Here is a 21,854-nt window from a genome sequence, read left to right on the forward strand (position 1 = left end):
GATTCCATCACAGTGGATTTGTAGGACAGCTGCTTGGCTGCCATTGCATTCTTTGGTTCAGCACTAAAAGCTGGATGTACAAGCCCTCCAGGATGCAGCTTTTGGATCAATGGCAGGCTGGACCAGACCTTTCGTTCATTTGATGTTGCTTTTGGTACTTTCCTCACATTTGGACTGGTCTGGAGTAACCTAATCTTCTTTGAGTCAGAATAGACTAATCTAGAACCCTCCCTAGTTCTTTGGAGTGTAAGGATAATAATGTGGGGTTGGAGCAGTCGGTGATGCTTTTTGTCTGCAGTAGAATGTTGCAGAGAATAGATTCATCTACAGATGGTAATCTAGTTGGCTCCATGATTTGATGGGGTAAATTTATCACTTCTTGCATTATTGAAAGTTACTAGTTAGGGAGGTTGCACCGTATACTTATATAGTGTGAGGTGATTTAAAGTCTTGGTTCTCAGTCTCCATCAGCTGCAGGAGAATATACGCCCATGTGTCTGCACTGGTCTGGAGGAACTCAAGGAAAAATATTAGCAGATATGATCTAATTTCCCATTTTTAAGATGTAAAATTTGGAAATGAAAACACTCTGGAGCCGAGGATCAGAAGCAAACACGGGTGCTAGAGGCTATTAGTGCCATACTAGTGCCCATATTTGCTACCACCCCATGATCAGGGACCCCAAGGGTGTGAAACGTGCCTGCGGGCTCTGACCACAAGGCCACAGTATTTATTAAACAACCTAGATTTTAAACAAGCAATATTTGATTAAGGAGAAAAGGTTTGTTCCCTATTTTATTTGAGTTTAACTAGGTTTAGGTAACAAAGGAAGAACAGAGGTCATTCCAGAAGATCACCTGATCAAACAAGGGCCCCCACGCAAGAAAGACCAAAGAGTTTGAGGTACAAGAGTTTTACAACTAAGTAGACCCAGCAGGAGGTTCAAGGCAGTTAACATCACAAGGAGCTACAAAAAACATTAAAAAGAAAACAATCAGAATTTATCAAATATAAAAAGTTTAGTTTTTTACGCAGTGGCATTTAGCTAGCCTCAGATTGAATTGATGAAGGGAGTACATTCCAAATTGTAATAGCTTGGAAAGAACACGTTGCTGTAAAATGGTGTTTCAATCAAACACCATATATTGAAAAGATGTCTGACCATAGTGGTCCATGCCATGATAACATCATGACTAGTCTACTGTAATGCCTTGTACACTGGCCAAACCAAAAAGATTTTGTATCTGCTCCAACTATGCTACACTGACTACCAGTACCTTTATAGGGCTAAATTTAAAACTCTGGTTTGATTTTCAAGTCCTCGGACAAAATGGGCCAGAGTACTTAAAGAATGTTCCATATCATCAAGCTGATCAATCCATAGACTGGTGGGTTGTGTCCATCTACCAGCAGGTGGAGATAGAGAGCAAACTTTTGCCTCCCTATATGTGGTCATGTGCTGCCGGAAACTCCTCAGTATGTTCTCTATCTCAGCAGGTGGTGGTCACACAAAGCAGCAGCTCTGGCTAGGCCTCCAAGCCTAATTCTTAGGTTTTGTTGAGTGCCTGGGGTTGAGGGCTCTTTTGAGCAAGTGCAAACCTGGTGGTGCCAGGTCCCTCCTTTTCTCCCCCCTCCCGCTGGCTCCGTTAAAAAAAAAAAAAAAAAAAAAAATTTTGAACGTCCTTAAAGGCGTTTATTTCGACGTTTATTTAAACGTTTATTGCAGCTACTCACTGGGACACCAGGTCGTTACAGCTCGGAGCGGCAAGCAGGTAATTTTTACCTTTTTATAGCGGGCAGGGGGTTCCCCGATTCTTCTCCTCGTGGCATATGGCGTCGGAGGGCGAGGGCGCAAAGAGTCGCTCCCCGGATCGCTTGAGCGCTTCTAGAGGGGATGCGGGGGTCTTAAAGCCTGATTCGCCCTTGTTGGGTGACAGTTTCGTGACCGATGAATGTCCCGGTCCTTCCTCCGGCGTGGCGGTTTTTCCCGCCATAAACGCCCATCCCCCGCTCCTCGCCTCCGCCATCTTGGCCGGCCACGCGGCTCGGACGGCTTCTTCTTGGGCCGCCCTTGAGGTTGGAGACATTAATGCCATGAACGCCCTTAATTTGGGCGACGGCACAAAAGCGGCTAAAGTTAAGTGCCGTTCTTCCCGCGCGGCTCCTTCGCGGAGTGTCGCGCCGGACGCCATTTTGGATGCGCAGCATGTCTCTCCCCCGCTCTTGCGAGCGCCGGTTGAGGGTGCGTCTAGGGCTGTAGCCCAGGCTGCGGAAGTGCACAGTCTGGGGGGTTTCTCCCCCGAGTTTGTTTTGCTGCTGCATCAGGCCTTCCTTATGCAAAACGCTGCCCCTGCTCCCTCGTTTGGTAAAGAGGTTGAGGTTCCCAGAGGTAAACGCCTTCGGGTTGATTCCCAGGCCTTGGAGGACTTTGTCTCCTCCGATGTAGATGAGGGCAGCGTATCTGAGTTCTCCCAACGGTCCTTTGCGGATTCCTTGGAGGAGACGGATCCTCGCTCGGATGGAGCGGATGACCCCTCTGCAGCGCGGCTTTTTAGCTCAGAGGATTTGCCCAACCTGTTGATACAGGCCATGGACACTTTGAAGATTTCCTCTCCGGAGGACGTCTCTCCCTCAGCCCCTGTTGGCTCTGCCATTATGCTGGGGACGAAGCGCCCGCCTAGAACCTTCCACGTGCATGATGCCATGCACACCTTAATTTCGGCTCAATGGGATGTCCCTGAAGCGAGCCTTAAAGTGGCTAGGGCTATGTCCCGCCTCTATCCTTTGCCTGAAAGTGAACGTGAGGCCTATCTGTGGCCTACCGTGGATTCTTTAATCACTGCGGTGACTAAGAAAACAGCGTTGCCGGTGGAAGGTGGCACGGCCCTAAAGGACGCCCAAGACAGAAGATTGGAGGCGGCCTTAAGGTCGTCCTTTGAGGCGGCTGCTTTAAGTTTGCAGGCCTCAGTTTGCGGCTCCTATGTGGCCAGGGCGTGCCTGACTATGGTGCAGCGGGCTTCCCCCTCGGATCATTCCTTGAGGGCTGATTGGCTGGCCCTGGAATCGGGCTTAGCCTATTTGGCAGACTTGCTGTATGATGTCTTGAGGGCCTCAGCTAAAGGCATGGCTCAGACAATCTCTGCGCGGCGGTGGCTTTGGCTGAAACATTGGTCTGCTGACCACGCCTCTAAATCCCGCCTGGCTAGATTGCCTTTTAAGGCAAGCTGCTCTTTGGGGTCGAGCTGGACAAAATCGTGACCGATCTCGGCACGTCTAAGGGCAAGAAGTTACCAGAGGTCAGGGCTCGGGCTAGTACTCGTCCCGGTACCTCCAGAGGACGCTTTCAAGAAGCCCGTCGGTACCGCCCGGGCAGGTCGGGTTCCTCTGCCCCCTCTTCCTTTAAGAGGAATTTCTCCCCCAAGCAGCATTCCTTTCGCAGAGACCGCCGTCCCGGAGGTGCTCCCTCCGGTCCTCCCCCCGGGTCTCGTACCCAATGACGGGGCCTTGGTCCACGCCCCAGTGCAGATTGGAGGACGGCTGTCCTCGTTTCTGGGCGAGTGGATCACAATAACTTCAGACGCTTCAGTGCTGGAAGTCATCAGAGACGGCTACAAGCTAGAGTTCTGCCGACCCTTAAGAGACGGGTTTGTACTCTCTCCCTGCAAGTCTCCGGTCAAAGCTGTGGCAGTGCAGCAGACTTTGGACAATCTGATCCGCGTGGGTGCGGTCGTTCCGGTGCCAGAAAGTCAGCTTGGCAAGGGGCGTTACTCCATTTACTTTGTGGTACCAAAGAAAGGAGGTTCTGTCCGGCCTATCCTCGACCTCAAAGGGGTCAATCGGGCCTTGAAAGTGCGGCACTTTCGCATGGAGACTCTCCGCTCTGTTATAGCGGCAGTGAAGGCAGGGGAGTACCTGGCATCCTTGGACATCAAGGAAGCGTACTTGCATATTCCCATCTGGCCTCCTCATCAACGCTTTCTGCGTTTTGCAGTCCTGGGCCGACACTTCCAGTTCAGAGCCCTCCCGTTCGGGTTGGCTACTGCTCCGCGGACCTTTTCCAAAGTAATGGTGGTCATCGCGGCCTTCCTGCGAAAGGAAGGAGTACAAGTCCATCCTTATCTGGACGACTGGTTGATCCGAGCCCCCTCTTATGCAGAGTGCGGCAAAGCTGTGGACCGGGTAGTTGCTCTTTTGAGCTCCCTGGGATGGATCATCAACTGGGAGAAAAGCCTGCTGCGCCCGACTCAGTCCCTGGAGTATCTGGGAGTTCGATTCGACACCCAAGTGGACAGAGTGTTCCTGCCAGACAATCGGATTGTCAAGCTTCAGGCTCAGGTGGACCAGTTCCTAGTAGCCTCTCCTCTTCGGGCTTGGGACTATGTGCAGCTGTTGGGCTCTATGACGGCCACGATGGAAGTAGTGCCCTGGGCCAGGGCTCATATGAGACCACTACAACAATCTCTGCTGCAGCGCTGGACTCCGATGTCTGAGGATTATGCTGTGCGCCTTCCCTTGGACCCAGCAGTGCGCAAGGCGCTGAGCTGGTGGACGCAGACAGACAAGTTGTCTGCGGGAATGCCTCTGGTGACCCCGGAGTGGATTGTCGTCACGATGGGCGCCTCTTTGTCGGGCTGGGGAGCCCACTGCTTGGGAAGGACAGCGCAGGGGCTCTGGTCTCCTGCAGAGGCAAAGTGGTCTATCAACCTCCTGGAACTCGGAGCCATTCGGTTGGCGTTTTTGGAGTTCATCCCGGTACTGGTGTTGAAGCCGGTACGGGTCCTGTCGGACAATGCCACGGCTGTGGCCTATGTCAACCGCCAGGGAGGTACCAAGAGCGCCCCTCTAGCCAAGGAGGCTATGAATCTATGCCAGTGGGCAGAAGCGAACCTGGAGCAGCTGTCAGCGGCCCACATTGCCGGAGTCATGAATGTCAAGGCGGACTTTCTCAGTCGCCATACCTTGGAGCCCGGAGAGTGGCAGCTATCTGCTCAGGCGTTCTTGGACATCACGAAGCGCTGGGGCCAGCCGAGCCTAGATCTGATGGCGTCATCGGCCAATTGCCAAGTGCCGCGCTTTTTCAGCAGAGGACGGGACCCTCGATCCCTGGGAGTAGATGCTCTTCTCCAACAGTGGCCGACTCAAGAGCTTCTCTATGTGTTCCCGCCCTGGCCCATGTTGGGCAGGGTGCTAGACCGGGTGGCAAAGCATCCCGGCAGGGTAATCCTGGTGGGTCCGGATTGGCCCAGACGTCCCTGGTATGCGGACTTGATCAGGCTCTCAGTCGACGATCCTCTGCGGCTGCCAGTGGAGCAGGGCCTGTTACATCAGGGTCCCGTGGTGATGGAGGATCCCTCCCCCTTTGGTCTTATGGCCTGGCTATTGAGCAGCAGCGTCTGAGAAAGAAGGGCTTCTCAGACAAGGTCATCGCCACTATGCTGAGAGCGAGGAAGCGCTCTACTTCTACTGCTTACGCCAGGGTTTGGCGTATATTTGCAGCGTGGTGTGAAGCAGGCTCACTTTCTCCCTTCACTGCTCCAATTTCTTCAGTGTTGGCGTTCCTGCAAGAAGGTCTGGAGAAAGGCCTGTCGCTCAGTTCCCTTAAAGTCCAGGTAGCGGCTCTGGCTTGCTTCAGGGGCCGCCTGAAGGGTGCTTCCCTGGCTTCGCAGCCAGATGTGTTGCGCTTTCTCAAGGGAGTTAATCACCTGCGCCCTCCTCTGCACTCAGTGGTGCCTGCGTGGAATCTCAACCTGGTGCTAAGAGCATTGCAGAAGCCGCCTTTTGAACCCTTGTCGAGGGCATCTCTGAAAGACCTGACGTTGAAAGCAGTCTTTTTGGTGGCTATCACTTCAGCCAGAAGAGTTTCCGAGCTCCAGGCGCTCTCATGTCGAGAGCCCTTTCTGCAGTTCACTGAGGCAGGAGTGACTATTCGCACAGTGCCTTCCTTCCTGCCCAAGATTGTTTCTCGCTTCCATGTGAATCAGCAGCTCTGTCTCCCTTCCTTTCGTAGGGAGGACTACCCAGAGGCGTACTCTGCTCTTAAATATCTGGATGTGAGACGAGTCATCATCAGATACTTGGAAGTGACCAATGAGTTCCGGAAATCGGATCATCTGTTTGTCCTGTTTGCAGGTCCTCGTAAGGGTCTGCAGGCTGCTAAGCCTACAGTGGCAAGATGGGTCAAGGAAGCCATTGCAGCGGCTTATGTGGCCGCGGGGAAGGTGCCGCCTATCCAGCTGAAGGCTCACTCCACTAGAGCTCAGGCGGCCTCGATGGCAGAGGCCGGGTCCGTCTCCTTGGAAGAGATATGCAAGGCGGCAACTTGGGCTTCGGCTCATACATTCTCCAAGCATTACCGCTTGACTGTGGCTGCACGGGCGGAGGCCCGGTTTGGAGCTTCAGTGTTGAGGTCAGGGATTTCAATGTCCCGCCCTGGGTGAGTACTGCTTCGGTACATCCCACCAGTCTATGGATTGATCAGCTTGATGATATGGAAGGTAAAATTATGTATCATACCTGATAATTTTCTTTCCATTAATCATAGCTGATCAATCCATAGCCCCTCCCAGATATCTGTACTGTTTTTAGTCTGGTTGCATTTCAGGTTCAAGTTTAGTCTTCAGTTACTTCAGAAAGACTTCGTGTTCAAGTTTTTTCACTTGGATTCTTCAAGAGTTGAGACGAGTTTGTGTTACAGTGAGCTGCTGCATTCCTCTCCCCTCCGTTTTACGGGGCTGGGTTGAGATTTAAATTCTGCCGGCACTCCCTCCCGCTTCGTGCGGCTGTAGGGCAGCTTTGTACCCCTCCCGCTTTGGCGGTGTTAGGGTCAGTCAGCTCCTCCCGCGGTTGCGGTTGCAGGATAAGCCAGATCCCCCCGCATTGGCGGGTGTGGTGTCCCTCCCCCGCTCCGCGGGGATGAGCTGGACGGATTCCCCTCCCCCACTTGTGTGGGGATGAGCTGGGTTAATTCCCCTCCCCCGTTTCGGCGGTGGTGAGCTGGGCAGAGTGTCCCTTCGTGGGTGTAATTCTCTAAGTGCTGAGTCCTGCGGATGGAGCTTTGATATCGACATACTGAGGAGTTTCCGGCAGCACATGACCACATATAGGGAGGCAAAAGTTTGCTCTCTATCTCCACCTGCTGGTAGATGGACACAACCCACCAGTCTATGGATTGATCAGCTATGATTAATGGAAAGAAAATTATCAGGTATGATACATAATTTTATCTTAGCCCTTTACACACCTTTAAGACCTCTGAGGTTCTCTCAAGGATCATCACTATCTGTACCCTCTCAAACGAAATTGTACAATGTGATACCTGCCAGCGAGCATTCTCAGGAGTAGCCCCCACACCCTGGAATTTACTCCCAGAGGGGCTACGAATAACTTGACTACCTGTTTCAGGAAGCAGGTGAAAATATGGCTCTTCTCTCATGCCTTTAATACATAGTAGAGAATGACATTGGAACAGTTTGTCCCTGCCCCGTCCCCATGAGTTTTGTTCCCATCCCCTCCCCGTCCCTGAGAGTTCTGTGCCTGCAAGCTCAGACCCCCCCCCCCCCCCCCCCCCATATCAGCACAAGCCTCAAACAGTTATTTAGTATAATGCCAGAGATATAGAAAGATGCATTTACTCTTGTACTGTGCAAAATATAAAGATTGCACATGCCAGGGATGGTGTTAGGGGAGTGTGACTAGGGCAACTGCCCTTGGCCCCTGACCAGAGAACCCCAAGCCTGATGAAAGGTGAAGAAAGTATCGCTTGGTCGATAGACTTTAGTCCTCAATACTGCCTTTAACAGAATAGGCATCCATACACACATTGAAAAAGTAAACAACTTATGTAGAGTACATCCAAAACTTAATAATTTTCTCATTTCCATCTTCCAAAATTCTAGACAGCAGATGTACGGGTCAGTAGGAACAAAAGCAGTCCAAAACAAGTCAAGTCAGAAAAAATACATTTTGTACCTAATTCTGCCACACTTAGGATTCACCTTTGGGTTTAAAAAGCAAAACCATGTGCATGTACGGACTGGATAAACAAATTAAAATTTAAAGCAAATGCCCTTAATATGTAATACTTGGTAGTAGTAATAAAACAGTGATGGAATATTCACATAGCAAGAAGCATGAGCCAACAGATTTATTTTCCACTGAGCATAATTAACTTTGTATGAACTTGGCAGCTAATATTGTGCTGAACTGGACAATGTTGCCCCATTTAGGCTAACTGGACAAAATTTCTGCATGAAGGAAACCTTTCTCTCATTTACTAACTTACTGCATTCCACAAAACAAAAGGAGCAAGTTTCCACATGCCATATTCTTTTGATGTAGGCACAGAAAAAAAAATGTTAAGTTTGACCTAATGGGGCCAAGATGGCGTCTGAGTAAGTCGTGCAAGAAGCAACTCCGCATCTCACGACAGGCTCTTTTTTCCTAACTCCGGTTTTCCTCTATATCACAATGCCTAAAAGGAGGGGTAAACAACGCACCAGCCCCGCGACGCCTGTTTTACGTACTGCTGGGACGCTGGATCGCTTCTTCCTACCAGGAACCATGGCGGGTGCTTCTTCGCTGTCGGGGACTATGGGGAGAGGACTGCCGTATCCCTGACTTGAAGACGAAACATCTTTCAGCCCTAAATCGCGAGTTCCTCCACCTATGCTGCCGCTGGACCCGAGGAAGGCCCAGGAAACACCCGAAGCGATTCTGCTGACGGGGTTTCCTGGCACGTGCGCCATTTCGACTCTGGAGACGCCGACGATCCCCGCGGAGGAAAGTGCGGGAGAGAGAGGAGGAGAGGAAAGCCTTGGGGAAGATCTAGGATCCTTCGTGGCACAACTAGCGATAACCTCCACGTCAGGTTTGGAAGTTTTAAGTAAGTCATATTTGCCTACAAAACCTCAAATAACTCTGGACAATATTTGGGAAGCATTGTTGGGCTTAGAGACTTCTTTCTCTCAAAAATTCAAGCTCCTTAATCAGCAATTTAATATTGAGAAAGAAAAAGTGATAGCTAGGGATTAAAAAAAATGCTAACAATGGGTAAAGAAATTGAAGCAAATTCAGAAAGGATACAAGATAGCCAACAGGTTCAAGTAAACCTTATAAAAAAAATCTTTTCCTACATAATAAAATTGAAATTTCGGAAAACTATCAACGATCCAATACTTTAAGATTAACCAATTTTCCTAAACAAATTTCAGTTTCACCCTTGATATTTTAAAAAATATCTAAGTGAGGTGCTTAAAATTCCTGAAGAATCATATCCCCCAGTTTCAAAGATATACTATATACAATCCTTTTGTAAGATGGAACAACAAATGGAAGCGGGGACAGACTATCCTGTAGAAACCTTAGATATGAACTTAACCCAGATACTTCAAGATGATAAAAAGGGCTTGACAACAGCTATGCTCAAAGTGACTTTCATTCTACAGCCTGATAGAGACTGGGTACTAAACAGTATTTTCTCCATAGAGAACTATTTTTGGATTGCAAAATACGAATGTACCCAGATGTCTCAAAGACCATACAAAAGAAGAGACAGGAATTTCTTAAACTTCGCCCCATAGCTCTCCAAATAGGTGCCTTGTTTTGGCTGAACTTTCCCTGCAAGTGTGTTCTGAAATTTAACTCGATTAAGTATGTATTTTTAATTCAAAACAATTAAATTCTTTCTTGGGGGCTAAACTGGCAGAGTCACCTAGTCCAATTCCAAGGACATTAACAACTTCAACTCCGTGAAACTAATTATTTCTGGTTGCCCTTCTCAGTTGTCTTTTACTTTAAAGCTAGTAGCTGTTATGTTATCTTAGATTTCTGATTTCCTCTAGTATTGTGTAAAGCCCCCAGATGTTGGACTAGAGATGAGTAATAGATCAGTATTTTGTGTAATTTACTATTGTATTTTCCTGATTTGTTTTTCCTTGACTTAAAATCATCTTTTTCTTTTTTCAAGATGTAATGCTTGAATAATAATTTAAATATGATAAGCTTGACCTAATTGATTTTTTAAAAAATTGTACTTAAAAATAGTAAATTTGATTGTTAAACATCTGATACTCATAACATGTCTGTTTTGGTGGTCTTTTTACTAGGTGAAAACATTTCTGTACAAATACAGGGAGTTCCTATAACCAGCCCCTCCAAATGACACAATGATTTATAATTTAGAACTAAGTACTATTCTAATGGAGGAAAACCAATACTTCCTCTTTGTACATATGTATGCTGCAGAAGCCGGCATGCTTGAAAGTATGTGAGATCAAATAAAAATGCTACCAACAATAAGAATGACATCGTGGACAGAGCAACTCATAGGTTTGCTTGCTTTGGGTGAACAGGGTTAATGGCTGCGTGAAGAGGGAATGGATACTTACTAACCTCATGAGCTTCAGCAGTCATGCTGTCTTGGTTCTCAATCTAACTTTGGTCAGCTCTTTTCTACTCGCTCCCTTCCGGCTCCCAGCACCACTATCGTGAGATGAGTATGCACACTGCCTTTCCTGCAGCCAGCCGGCATCGATTCACCAAGGCTAGCTCCTTGGACTTCCTGCTGTCAAGTGCCACCTTCTCTACTGCAACTTCCTGTTTGACGTTAAGGGCAGGACTTGACAGGAGGAAGGCCATGGAGCTGGCCTGTGTGAATCACCGACACTGTTGGCTACCTGTGGGAAAGTGTAAATGGTGACTCCATTCTTTTTCTTCCCAGCATATTTAGTCTAGCTATTGCAGTAATCTTCCTGGTCAGGAGAATAGGTACCAGAACTCCTTCAAGAACCATTTGCTATGAACCTTAATGCCAGTCACCAGGTATTGCATTTGACTATGACTATGATTCCATACCCTAGGTGCTATGAACGCTGCTTTCCTTATCGTCTGCTCCAGACTATTCCCGATGAGTGGGTAATATGTACGCCTACCAGCAGAGGGAGATTGAGAACTATTGAGTAGTGACACCTGTATAAGGGACTGTGCACTGACCTCATTATTTCTCAATCTCCCAGCACGGGTAGGTGAATCTGTGCAGTTCTGCTCTTCTTTGGGTGCGCCTGTTTAGCCCCATTTGCAAAAAAAAAAAAAAAAATCAGTTCTTCAGAAGTGTGCTAAATAAATAAAAGGACAAGTCAGAACTCAATTGGCTTTTAAAGAGAGATCTGTACTTGGTCTCGGGCTTTACATCCCTGCGTCTGAGGGATGTACACTTCGGTCTCCGAGTCTCTTCCCCCCCCCCCCCCCCTGGCTGGGAGTGGAGTTCCAAGGCCTTGTCCCTCGCTTGCCTGGGAGGAGTTCCTTGAGGTGGGCCTGTAGTCGGAACAGTGCACCGCCAATTGTGTGGGGGGGGACGGAGTAAAGTAACATGGCACAAGGGGCTGTTTGCAACTGTTTTGGGGTGGGGGTGTTTTTTTGTGATGGTGGGAAGCTTGATAGCTGGACACCTCAGTGTTGAGTGGAGCATGACCTCCCAGGTGAAGTCGTGCCAGTGAATGGCCTGTGCTGGGTTGTCTCCATGTACAGCTGTTTGTGCCATATGTGTAAAGAGACGGACTTGGAGGGCAACGTGGACATGGAGTCAGGTGTGTCTGGGGCGCCGGAAAGGCCCCCTGGCAGAGTAAGGAGGCTGCTCCCGGAGCAACTGTGCTCCCAATGCGGGGCGTATCGGATGCTGTTTTGGCGGGAACATCTGCCATCTTAGTGCAGAGCGCTACAGGCCTTGATTCGGGAGGTGGACTGCCGGTTCAATTTTCCCTTGAATTTGTACTCTTGCTTCATCAAGCTTATTGCCTAAAGAGGGGGCTCCCTGTGGATACTGTGGGGGAACCTTCGGCGCCCAGTGCCTCCAAGGGTTCTCTTGGGTTTCAGGAGTGGCCCTTAGGGCCAAGAAGGCTAGGTTGGCTGCAAGGGAGATGCTTTCCTTCAGGTCCGAGCGTCTTCTGATTGCGGAGCAGGAGGATCCCTGGGAGGCAGAGTCTGGATGAGCTTACTCAGGTGCCTATGGGTGAAGATCCTTCCGTAGTCCAAAATTTTAGATGGAAGGAGTTACCAACTCTGTTGGCGGAGGTCCTATGGGCTGTCAAGCTGTCGGAGGATCCCTTTCCAGTGACATGGAAGGGTGACCCTCTTTTAAAGGGGGTGTGCCGTACCATGATGTAAGAAGATCAATGTGAAGATGCTAAGGGGGGGGTGGGTAGAGGGGGAGAAAATGATGTAAAATATTGATGATGCAGTTAAGATGTATGTATACAACTATGACGTTATTACGATCATAAAGTGTTTGACTTTATTGATTCTGTTCAAAACGTTGAATCATCAATAAAAACTTTTGAAACTAAAGGGGGTGTGCCGGCCACCCCTGACCTTTCCTTATCACGAGGATTTGTGGGTGGAGGGTGAGTGGCATACATTAGTTTCTCCTTTGCGCATTGGTTGGGCGATGGATCCCTTTGGCGGACCTGAAGTCTTTCCAGGTACCTAAGGTGGATGCCTCGGTGACGGCGGTCACCAAGAAAGCTGTTCCTATGGAGGGTGGGGTGGCCCTTTAGAACCCTCAGGATCGTTGAATGGAGGCTCTTCTCAAGTGCACCTTTGAGGTGTCAGCCTTGGCTTTGCAAGCAGCCATTTGTGGGGGTTACGTGGCTCGGTCCTGTTTTTCAATGGGCAGAGTGCCTTCCAGACGCTCTGACATCTTCCTCACAGACGTCTTCAGATATAATTAATTTAGACCTGGGCACAGCCTTTCTCTCAGATACCCTGTATGACTTTGTCCGTGCGTGTGCGAAGAACCTGGCACTCATTGTAGCTGGTGTTTTTATTTTGTGGCTTAGGAATTGTTCAGTGGACGTGGTCTCTATGGTTTATCCACTTCCTTTCCAGTGCAAGTTGCTCTTTGGGGATGAGTTGGAGAAGCTGGTCAAAAGCTTGGGGAGAGTCCAAGGTCCTTCGGCTCCCGGAGGAAGGGTCCCGGACAGCTTCCTGTTCGGTGGGTCGAGGGTGCCTTTGGGAGCTTTGAAGGTATAGGCCAGGTCGCAGGGCTGGTTCCCAGTGTAGTCATTACTGGAGTAGAAGCCAGCCCTTTCCGTCCTTTCCTTCCTTTTGGTTTAATAGGACAGGAGGTCGCAGTGGGGCCTCCAGTGGTGCTGGAGGCACCAGGGCTTACAATGAAGGTGCAGGGGCCCAGTCTCTAGTGGTGCCCATTGGTGGAAGGTTGCATATGTTTTACCAGAGGTGAGGCCTGCATGACATCGGATCAGTGGGTCCTGGATATTATCAAACACGGCTATGCGCTGGAGTTTTGTCATCTTCAAGATGCCTTTCTTGTATCTCCTTGCAAGTCTCCTGTCCAGGTGGCAGCTGTTTGGCAGATCCTGGAGAGGCTTTTGGCCCTGCGGGCAGTGGTCCCTGTTCCTCAGGTAGAAAGATTCTGGGAGGTATTCCTTTTGTTCTGCCCAAAAAGGAGGATTTCTGGCATCTGATTCTGGATCTCAAGCACATGAACCTGGCCTTGCGTGCCTCTCCTTGTCTCATGGATCAGTGATTGTGGCAGTGCAGCCAGCTGAGTTTGACATATCTGGATCTGTCAGAGGCATACCTCCATAGTCCCATTCTTTCCGATCATCAAAGGTTTCTCCATTTTGCGATCTTGTGGGAGCATTACTAGTTTCAGGCAATTCCCCTTTGGCTTAGCAACGGCACCGAAGACCTTCTCCAAGGTAATATGATGGTAGTGGTGGCTCATCTCAGGCAGGAGGGCATTCTGGTGCATCCCTACTTGGACTGGCTGAGCCGGGCGAAGTCGGTCAAGGACAGCCAGGCAGCTACCTCTCGAGTGGTCCATCGGCTTCAGCATCTGGGGTGGATTGTCAATTTGGCCAAGAGTTCTCTTCCCCCCCAGTCGGTCTTTGGAGTATCTGGGGGTATGTTTCGACACCTGAGACGGGATGATGTTCCTTCTGGAAGCGCAGATCCTGAATATTGCCTCAGATATGTCGGATTGTCACGGTCCAAGGTTCCATCAGCATGGGAGATGCTCCAGGTTCTGGGGTCCCCATGGCAGCGACCATCGAGGTTGTTCCATGGGCCAGGGCTCATATGAGGCCTCTTCAGTTGGCCTTCTTGTCGTGCTGGTCTCCTCAGTCAATGTGAGCTCTTGCAGAGTAATGTTTTGGAGTACAGTGCACCTCAGCCTTCGGTGGTGGCTGGATCGGTGGCATCTGAGGAGTCGTGCCTCTGGCCCTTCTGGGTTAGGTGCTAGTGACAACGGATGCCAGTCTCTCCTGGTAGGGAGCTCATTGTCAAGGGCAAGTAGCCCAGGGCCGCCGGTCGGAGGCCCAATGGTTGATTAACCATCTGGAGACTCGGGCAAGTCATCTCATCCTGATGGCCTTTAAGCAACTGACTCGTCTCTGGGATGTTTGCGTGCTCTGACAATGCGATAGCGGTCGCTTATGTCAATGGCCAGGGGGGTGCAAAGAGCTCTCTGTTGGCACAAGAGGCAGCTCTAATTATGTTCTGGGCAGAGCAAAATCTACAGTCACTGTTGGCAGTGTATGTGGCTGGTACCGCAAATCTGGAAGCGGATTTTCTCAGTCACCATCACCTGGATCCAGGGGAATGGAGTCTGGTTCCCTTCGCGTTTCAGCTCATTGTCAATCATTGGGTCTTCGATCATGGACCTAATGGCCACAGCGGCTTTTCGAAAGGAGTCATTGTCCAAGGGCCTGGATGCATTGACTCAGCCCTGGCCATGTCAAAGGCTGCTGTTTTCCCTCTGGCCCTTCATGGTTGAGTTCTTCATATTCAGGGTCACGGTGGTCGGGGTGGTTCTTGTGGTCTCTGGCCACACTGACTGTGGCATTGGAGCCGACTCTGTGGGTGCTTGAGCACCCCCAATATTGAGAAAATTCCTTGTATGTGTCCAAGGAGGGGTTATTTTCATTGGGCTTAGCACCCCCAATAATTTTGAAAAGTTGGCTACTATGGACTGTGGTAAGCAGATCTGGTTGCAGGGGGGCGATCCACTTCGTTTTCCTATCAAGTGCAGTCTGCTGAGGCAGGGCCCCAGTCTAATACCCGATGTGGCTCTGTTCTCTCAGTTTGGCTGTTAAGCGGGTGAGGTTGAAGAAGAGCTATTCCTCCAGGGTGGTTCATACTTTGAGTTCCAAGAAGTGTTCCACCTCCTTGGTATATGTGTGGTTATAGTGTGTTTTTGAGGCTTAGTGTGATGAGAGAGATGTGATTTCTTTGTGGACTACTGTTGGTGACTTCTTGATTTCCTTCATTGCGGTTTGAAGTGGTCATCTTCCCTTCAGGTCCAGTTCACAGCTCTGGCTTGTTTGTGGGGTCCGGTTCAGGGGAAATAGTTGGCTCTCAATTCAGATTTTTACTGGGTTTTTTTTTTTTCAGGGGGTTAAATGGTTGCGACCTCCGGTTTGGCCAGTCATTCCTCCTTGAAATTTGAATTTGGTGCTTCCGGCATTTAAGGCTCCTTTTGAGCCTCTTCAGCAGACCTCACTTAAAGATTTCTCTCTCAAGGTGGTGATTTTGGTGGCTATCACGGCGCAGCATATTTCGGAGTTGCAAACTTTGTCGTGTCTGTCAGGAATCTTTTCTGGTTTTCTCTCGGGCGAACATGTCTGAGGACAGTCCTGTCCTTTCTGCCTAAAGTGATTTCTCCTTTTCATGTTAATCAGTCTATTTCCTTGCCTTCTTTTTCGAGGGAGGAGTCCCCTTTATTGTATAGGCTCGCTGTCCTTAGGGCACTGAAAAGTTTTATGTTTGCAGGATGACAGAATTTCGCAAGTCAGATCATCTTTGTATTTGGTGGACCACGGAAGGGGGAGGCTGTGTCAAAGGCCTCCATTGCTCGCTGGATTAAGGAGGCTATGTCCGCATATTGGTGTGTGGTAAGGTGTGCGCCTGTAGTGTTGTGTGCACATTCTACAAGGCTCATCTTGGGCGGAACATTCTTCCACAAGACATTTGATGGGTACCAACTTGGTCCTCTCTTCATTCCTTTGTCAGGCACTACTGGTTGGACGTTCAGTCCAGACAGGGCGCTTCTTTTGGGGCTTCTGTGTTGGTCCGGGGAATTTCTGACCCTCGGTGAGTACTGTTTTGGTACTTCCCACTTGTCGGGAATGGTCTGGAGCAGATGATAAAGGAGAAATTAGCTTTTACCTGCTAATTTGCTTTCCTTGAATCTCTCCAGACCATTCCCGAACCCCACCCAGGAAGATTGTGTCACTTTGGGATGGTGGGGTGCCTGCTAAGGAAGTTGCAACTGTGGTTTTCGTATTCACTTTTGGATGGATGACTGGTGCTCTTTTCCTTCTGGGGGTACGTGAAGGGAATTTGGTTGATTCTTACTCTTGGGCTTTGCTATTCAAAATACTGAGCAGGTCAGGGTTGCACAGTCCCTTTATACAGGTGTTACTACTCAATAGTTGTCAGTCTTCCTCTGCTGGTAGAAGTGCATATTACCCACTCTAGAATGGTCTGGATAGACTCAAGGAAAGCAAATTAGCAGGTAAGATTTAATTTCTCGTTTTGCAGCATCTCCAGTCAACTTGGAAGTAGCAGACCAGACTCGGGAAATCAAAACAGGAACTTTTTGCACTGAGTTGTCTGTCACCAGGCTGGCCTAAAAATTAATTTCAGTAGCAGTAATGATGTGGTGCCTCAGTCCTGTTAGTCACCATGTGAACTGTTTTGAAAGTTTGCTAAGCAGATTTTCTCAATTGCTATTTTCTTTGCTTGGTTGTAGTGTCAATCTCAGATGAGGGTCGTGCAGAAGTGAATGGATTAAAGGCATCCCATTTCTTCAGCTTGACGGAGCGCCTGAATGTGTGCATGACACCATTCATCTGGTTGTTCATCCGACCCCCATGGTCTTTGAATGGGAGCTGCTGTAAAGCTGTGGTATTTGATAGCCTCAAGGAGGAGTGTAAGCTACAGAATGTACGTCACAGAGGTCAATGTAGGGTGCTTTTTAGGTATGCTGCAGAATACAAAATCATTGAGCTAGATTTACTAAAATGTGCTACCATGTTAGCACCTCTGGTCTATGGAGTGGAACCTATTTACTAATGTGTTACTGCTTGGAACATGCATGCTAACACCCTTATCACATCAGTAAATCTAACCTATTTTAACTTCCTAGAAGAATATTGTACATGTCAGGGTGATAGAAAATTTTATTGTATATTTGCATGCTTTGGAATAAACATTTGAAGTTTGGATGGAGATGCGCTTAAATTTCAAAAGCAAGTAAACTTTTTTTCAAGATACTTTCTTAGCGGTTGGGTGTCAAGATTTTGATCTTCAATGTTTTACTATGTTTGGGGGTGGTTTTTTTTTTTTTTTTTTTTAATTATAATTATCTGTATTGAAAATTACGATTAGAACATTGATTTTCAACCTTTTTCATTTCATGGCACACTGACAAGGTGTTAAAATTAAGGCACACCATCCCCCAAATACTCCATATCACCTTCATCCCTCTAACCCAATCTCTGACATTCTGCATAGGCGGGAAGTGTCAGAAGACTCTGGAGTTAGTGCAAATATGCTGTCTGAATTGCTGCTGCTGACCGTTACAGAAGAGAATTTAATATGTATGGGGGGAAGTGGGTTGAGAGACAAAGGGAGATGCTGGATTTCTGACTGGGGAGCGGACAAGAGGGAGAGAAGTCTGCAGGTGTTCAGCACAAACTGAATCCTTGACCCCAAACTTCCATGGTTCACTGGCTGAAAAACGCTGGATTAGAGGCTTATGGTCATTGTTAAATGTGTGTTGTTTTTATATATTAATGTATTGCTGTTTGTGTTGTAACTTGCCTGTAACACATTTTTTTTATAGGTAAGATATAAATTAGTTTTGCAAGCAGTTTTAGGGGGAAAAGGACCAGTGCTTACTTACACAGTTGGAACTGGGTTAAAAAAAAAAAGGTGTAGACCAGCCTACTTCGTTGCATGAACAGTGATAAAGGAAATTTGAATATGCATTCTTGAAGCTCTCCTAATTCTCATTAAAGTGTCTTAGCTATTAAGCATCACATTCTTCTTACTACAGTGGAAATAGTATTTTAAGATCTAGAATTTGTATACATAATTTACCAATTCTAAAACCAAAATGTGAGCTACATCATAACTACATGAAGTATTCAGTCTTAATTTGTATATTTTCTTGGTTTTGTTTTTCTAATATATTTTAAATTTTATTTTTAAGGCTCATAGAGGATCTATTCTTTATTGCCTAGCTAAAGTTCTAAATCTGTTTGAGGTAAGCAAATCATTATCTTAGAAGAGACAAAAAGAATGTTTCAAAATCTATAGTAATGTTGAGGGCTTTTTGATATAATACAATTTGAATGTTGTGTTTTGGCTGGCTTAGTTCATCTCAAATACAAGAATATATATTTTTTAATAGTTTCATTTTAACATCTCAAGGCAAGGCCTCTCAATCTAAAGATAGTTTAATGCAAATAGAAGAAAATCATTTGGAAATACTAAAGTTTATTTAACTCAAGATTAAATTTATAATTATAAGCAGGGTTATGAAGTCATAATTTTCTGTGTGGGGATCCTGAGTGGGAGGAGGACATACCAGGCTCTAGGCCTCCAAAACACTTGGACTTTGCAGAGTCGGAGAGCTCTCACCTGTGGAAAAACAGACCTCTCCAGTAGTACAGTTCAGGGAGGTGGTGTTGCAGACACTGATTGACCAGTTGGCAGAGGTCCTGCAGTGGGGCATACCATTCTGGTGGGCTGTCATTGCCTTGCTAAGTTGTCTTCTCCATTGGGCCCTTTTGGAGATGGTCTTTAAGGAGTGGGAGTCTCTGTGGTCCGTTCTACAGGGTGCTAGGCTTATGGGTACCCGCTAACCGTTCCCCCATTAGCAATTACCAAAGGAGATTTGAGAAATCAAAAATCACAGGGGTAGAAGAAACCTACCCCTGACTTCTGCAGAGTTGTCTGAGGTTTCTAATTTATTTATTTATTTGCATTTGTATCCCAAATTTTCTCACCTATTTGCGGGCTCAGTGTGGCTTACAATACATTGTAAAAGATGGAAGTGCAATTGGTTGCAGTACAATTATGGGTTACATTGTGAAGAATTATATAAGACAGTAAATTCAGGATATTCTTAGGGGATAGAACAGTGGAATATAACAGTGGTGAGTTGAGAGGGGGGCAAAACATTATCGAGGGAACAGGGAGGTCTGACAATTTTATCTGTGGGTAGGGTTTAAGAGTGGTGAGAGCGCGGGAGTAGAGGTTCGGAGAGTGTATTGGTGCGTGTCTATGAGATTGTATGGGCTTTGTGTTTTGATCCTTGCCGTAGATTTTCTCGAAGAGATAAGTCTTTAGTAGTTTGCGGAAGTCGGTCAGTTCGTAGGTCATTTTCAGGCTGCTTGGTAGTGTATTCCAGAATTGTGTGCTCATGTATGTGAAAGTCGATCCGTGCAGTACTTTGTATTTTATGCCTTTGCACTTAGGGAAATGGAGATTGAGGAAGGTTCGGGACGATCTTTTAGCGTTTCTGGGTGGCAGGTCAATTGATTTTAAACAACTTGATTGCCAATAACAAGCAATTCATCTTTTGAAGCTGTTCTATATTTCATTTGTGTCAAGTCAGATTTCATTGGCTTCAAATTCCCATATCAAACATGTATAAGGGAAGTTGATAGGCAGTCATGTTAGAAACATGAAGCTAGACAGTTATGGCCTTTATTTCCAATGTTTTCCCTCATCGGTGAAGGAAGCTTTGCCGAAGTCGCAGGTGGAGCCTACACCTCCACGCTCCTCCAGACAGGTATGTAGTTCCTCTTTTTCGAGGCAGGCTTATTCTCTGCCCTCCCATGAGGAGCTTTTTCCTGACACTGATGAGGACCCTAGATATTTCTCTGAGGAGGAGTCCCTATGGTATCCCATCTGATCCCTCCCCTCCAGAGGAAAGAAGGAAGGCGCCACATGAGTTCCTTTCCTTCCTAAGTTTTGTCAGGAAAATGGCAGCTGCCATTCCAATTCCTTCAGAGACAGAGGACGAGCCCAGAGCTGAGATGTTCAAGGTCCCGGATTATGACTCTCCTAGAGAGACCGTGATGGTCCTGCGTCACTGAATCCTGAAAGATGTTCGGGTGAAGAACTGGGAGACCCCTCTGTCCTGCCCAAAAAGATTGATGCCATGTATCGGATCCAAAGTTACCCCAGGTTTTGACAGGCCTCAGTTATTTCATCATTCCCTAGTGGTGGAATCTGCACTCAAAAGAGCCAGGAGTTCCAGTGACTTTGCTTCTGTGCCCCAAGGCAGGGAAGATGGAAGAGGTATCAGGCCTCTATGCTCATCTCCCACATACAATCTTACCAGCTCATATGAGCCTTTACTTGGCGGAACTTGGTGGATAAGTATGTCTGATTTGGCAGACTCCCATCGGAGAAAGCTGAATCTCTTTGCCAACTGGTCAAACAGCAGAAGATGGAAGATGTCATAGGTTTTTAGCCAGGGGCATTTACGCAAGTATAGCAATGCTTAGACTCTCATGGCTTACATATCTGACTTGGACCCTGTGGTCCAGCAGAGATTGTCAGGTTTTATAACCTTTTTGGAGAGAAGGTGGAGGAGGTCGCTGACATCAAGAAACATACTGATACCATCAATCCCGCTGGATGCCTTCTGCACCCTCCTCATCCAGGAGGTTTTCAAGCAAGATGAAGAGAGCACCCTTCTACTCTCAAAGGTATTGCCTTATTGTACCTTATTAAAGGGAAATACATCATGAACATACTGGACACAGCATATTTTTGGTTCAAGCTCCAGAACTCTGGAATTTGTTACCCATTCATTTAAGGCAAAGTCACTCCTTAAATTCTTTCAAAACTGTTTTGAAAAACTTTTCTTTTTAATGATGCCTTATCCATTGATTAATGATCCCACATTTAATACGCATGTTTTTTTGGATCACTTTGCTTCCACTTTAACTCTGAATACAAGTGTAACATCCCTTCTTGTTTTGATCCCCCTTTCTTATCTGTATTGTAGCTTTCTCCCTTCCTATTGTTTACCATCTTGTCTACAATATATTTTCCTTTTTAAATTAGCTTGTTAGCCGTCTTGATGGTTTTTCCTTTAGGCGGGGTAGAAAATTCTGGAGAAACTTAAACTTGTATACTCCTCCTTGCTATCCTTAGCAGGCACAGCCCCAGCACATTTTGTTTTCCAACAACGTGCACCCTAAGTTCCTGCCTAAGGTTGTGTCTTGAGTTCCATCTTAACCAGTCAATTATTGTTCCGACATTCTTTCCCAAACCTCTTGCCCATCCTGACAAAAGCTCACTGCACACCTTGGACTGCAATTGAGCATTGGTCTTTTACTTGGAGCAGACTAGGCCCTACAGACAGTTCACCCAGCTTTGTTTTCGATTCCCAGAATGGGGATTGCCATCAGTTAACGCACAATCTTGGCTGGTGGACTGCATTTCTTTCACTTAATGGCCAGGCTGCTGCAATGTGTTCTTCAATCCACACATTCATATCTCACTACTGCCTTGAGCAGGATATTGATACGAGTATTTTTGGTCAAACAGTTCTGCAGAATTTGTGGTCTAGAATCTAACTCCACCCTCCTAGGCCTGTTTGTTCTGTTCCAGTCTGCACTTGGACAGTTTGTATACATAGTTTCAGGTTAATTTATATTTTGACCTTGCCCTTGTGAGGTCCTATTGTCCTACTGCGTGTCTTATCTTCCGCCTAGACTGATATACTCCTATCACCCCTCTCCTCAAGTCACTTCACTGGCTTCCGATCAGGTACCGCATACAGTTCAAGCTTCTCTTACTAACCTACAAAT

At 47.3% G+C, this 21,854-nt stretch overlaps 1 protein-coding gene across 3 annotated transcripts in view; it reads left to right on the forward strand.

Moving 5' to 3' along the window:
* The window catches only part of CCNF (cyclin F), a 207,402-nt gene that overhangs the window by 97,878 nt on the left and 87,670 nt on the right, over positions 1-21,854 (forward strand). For all 3 annotated transcript variants that reach the window (XM_030213122.1, XM_030213120.1, XM_030213121.1), the window contains exons 5-6: positions 16,769-16,962; positions 18,233-18,286. In XM_030213122.1, the coding sequence (XP_030068982.1) occupies positions 16,769-16,962; positions 18,233-18,286 (248 nt within the window). The remainder of the gene's footprint in view (positions 1-16,768; positions 16,963-18,232; positions 18,287-21,854) is intronic.

Source organism: Microcaecilia unicolor, chromosome 8 (genome assembly GCF_901765095.1).
Source record: "Microcaecilia unicolor chromosome 8, aMicUni1.1, whole genome shotgun sequence".
Lineage (NCBI taxonomy): Eukaryota > Metazoa > Chordata > Amphibia > Gymnophiona > Siphonopidae > Microcaecilia > Microcaecilia unicolor.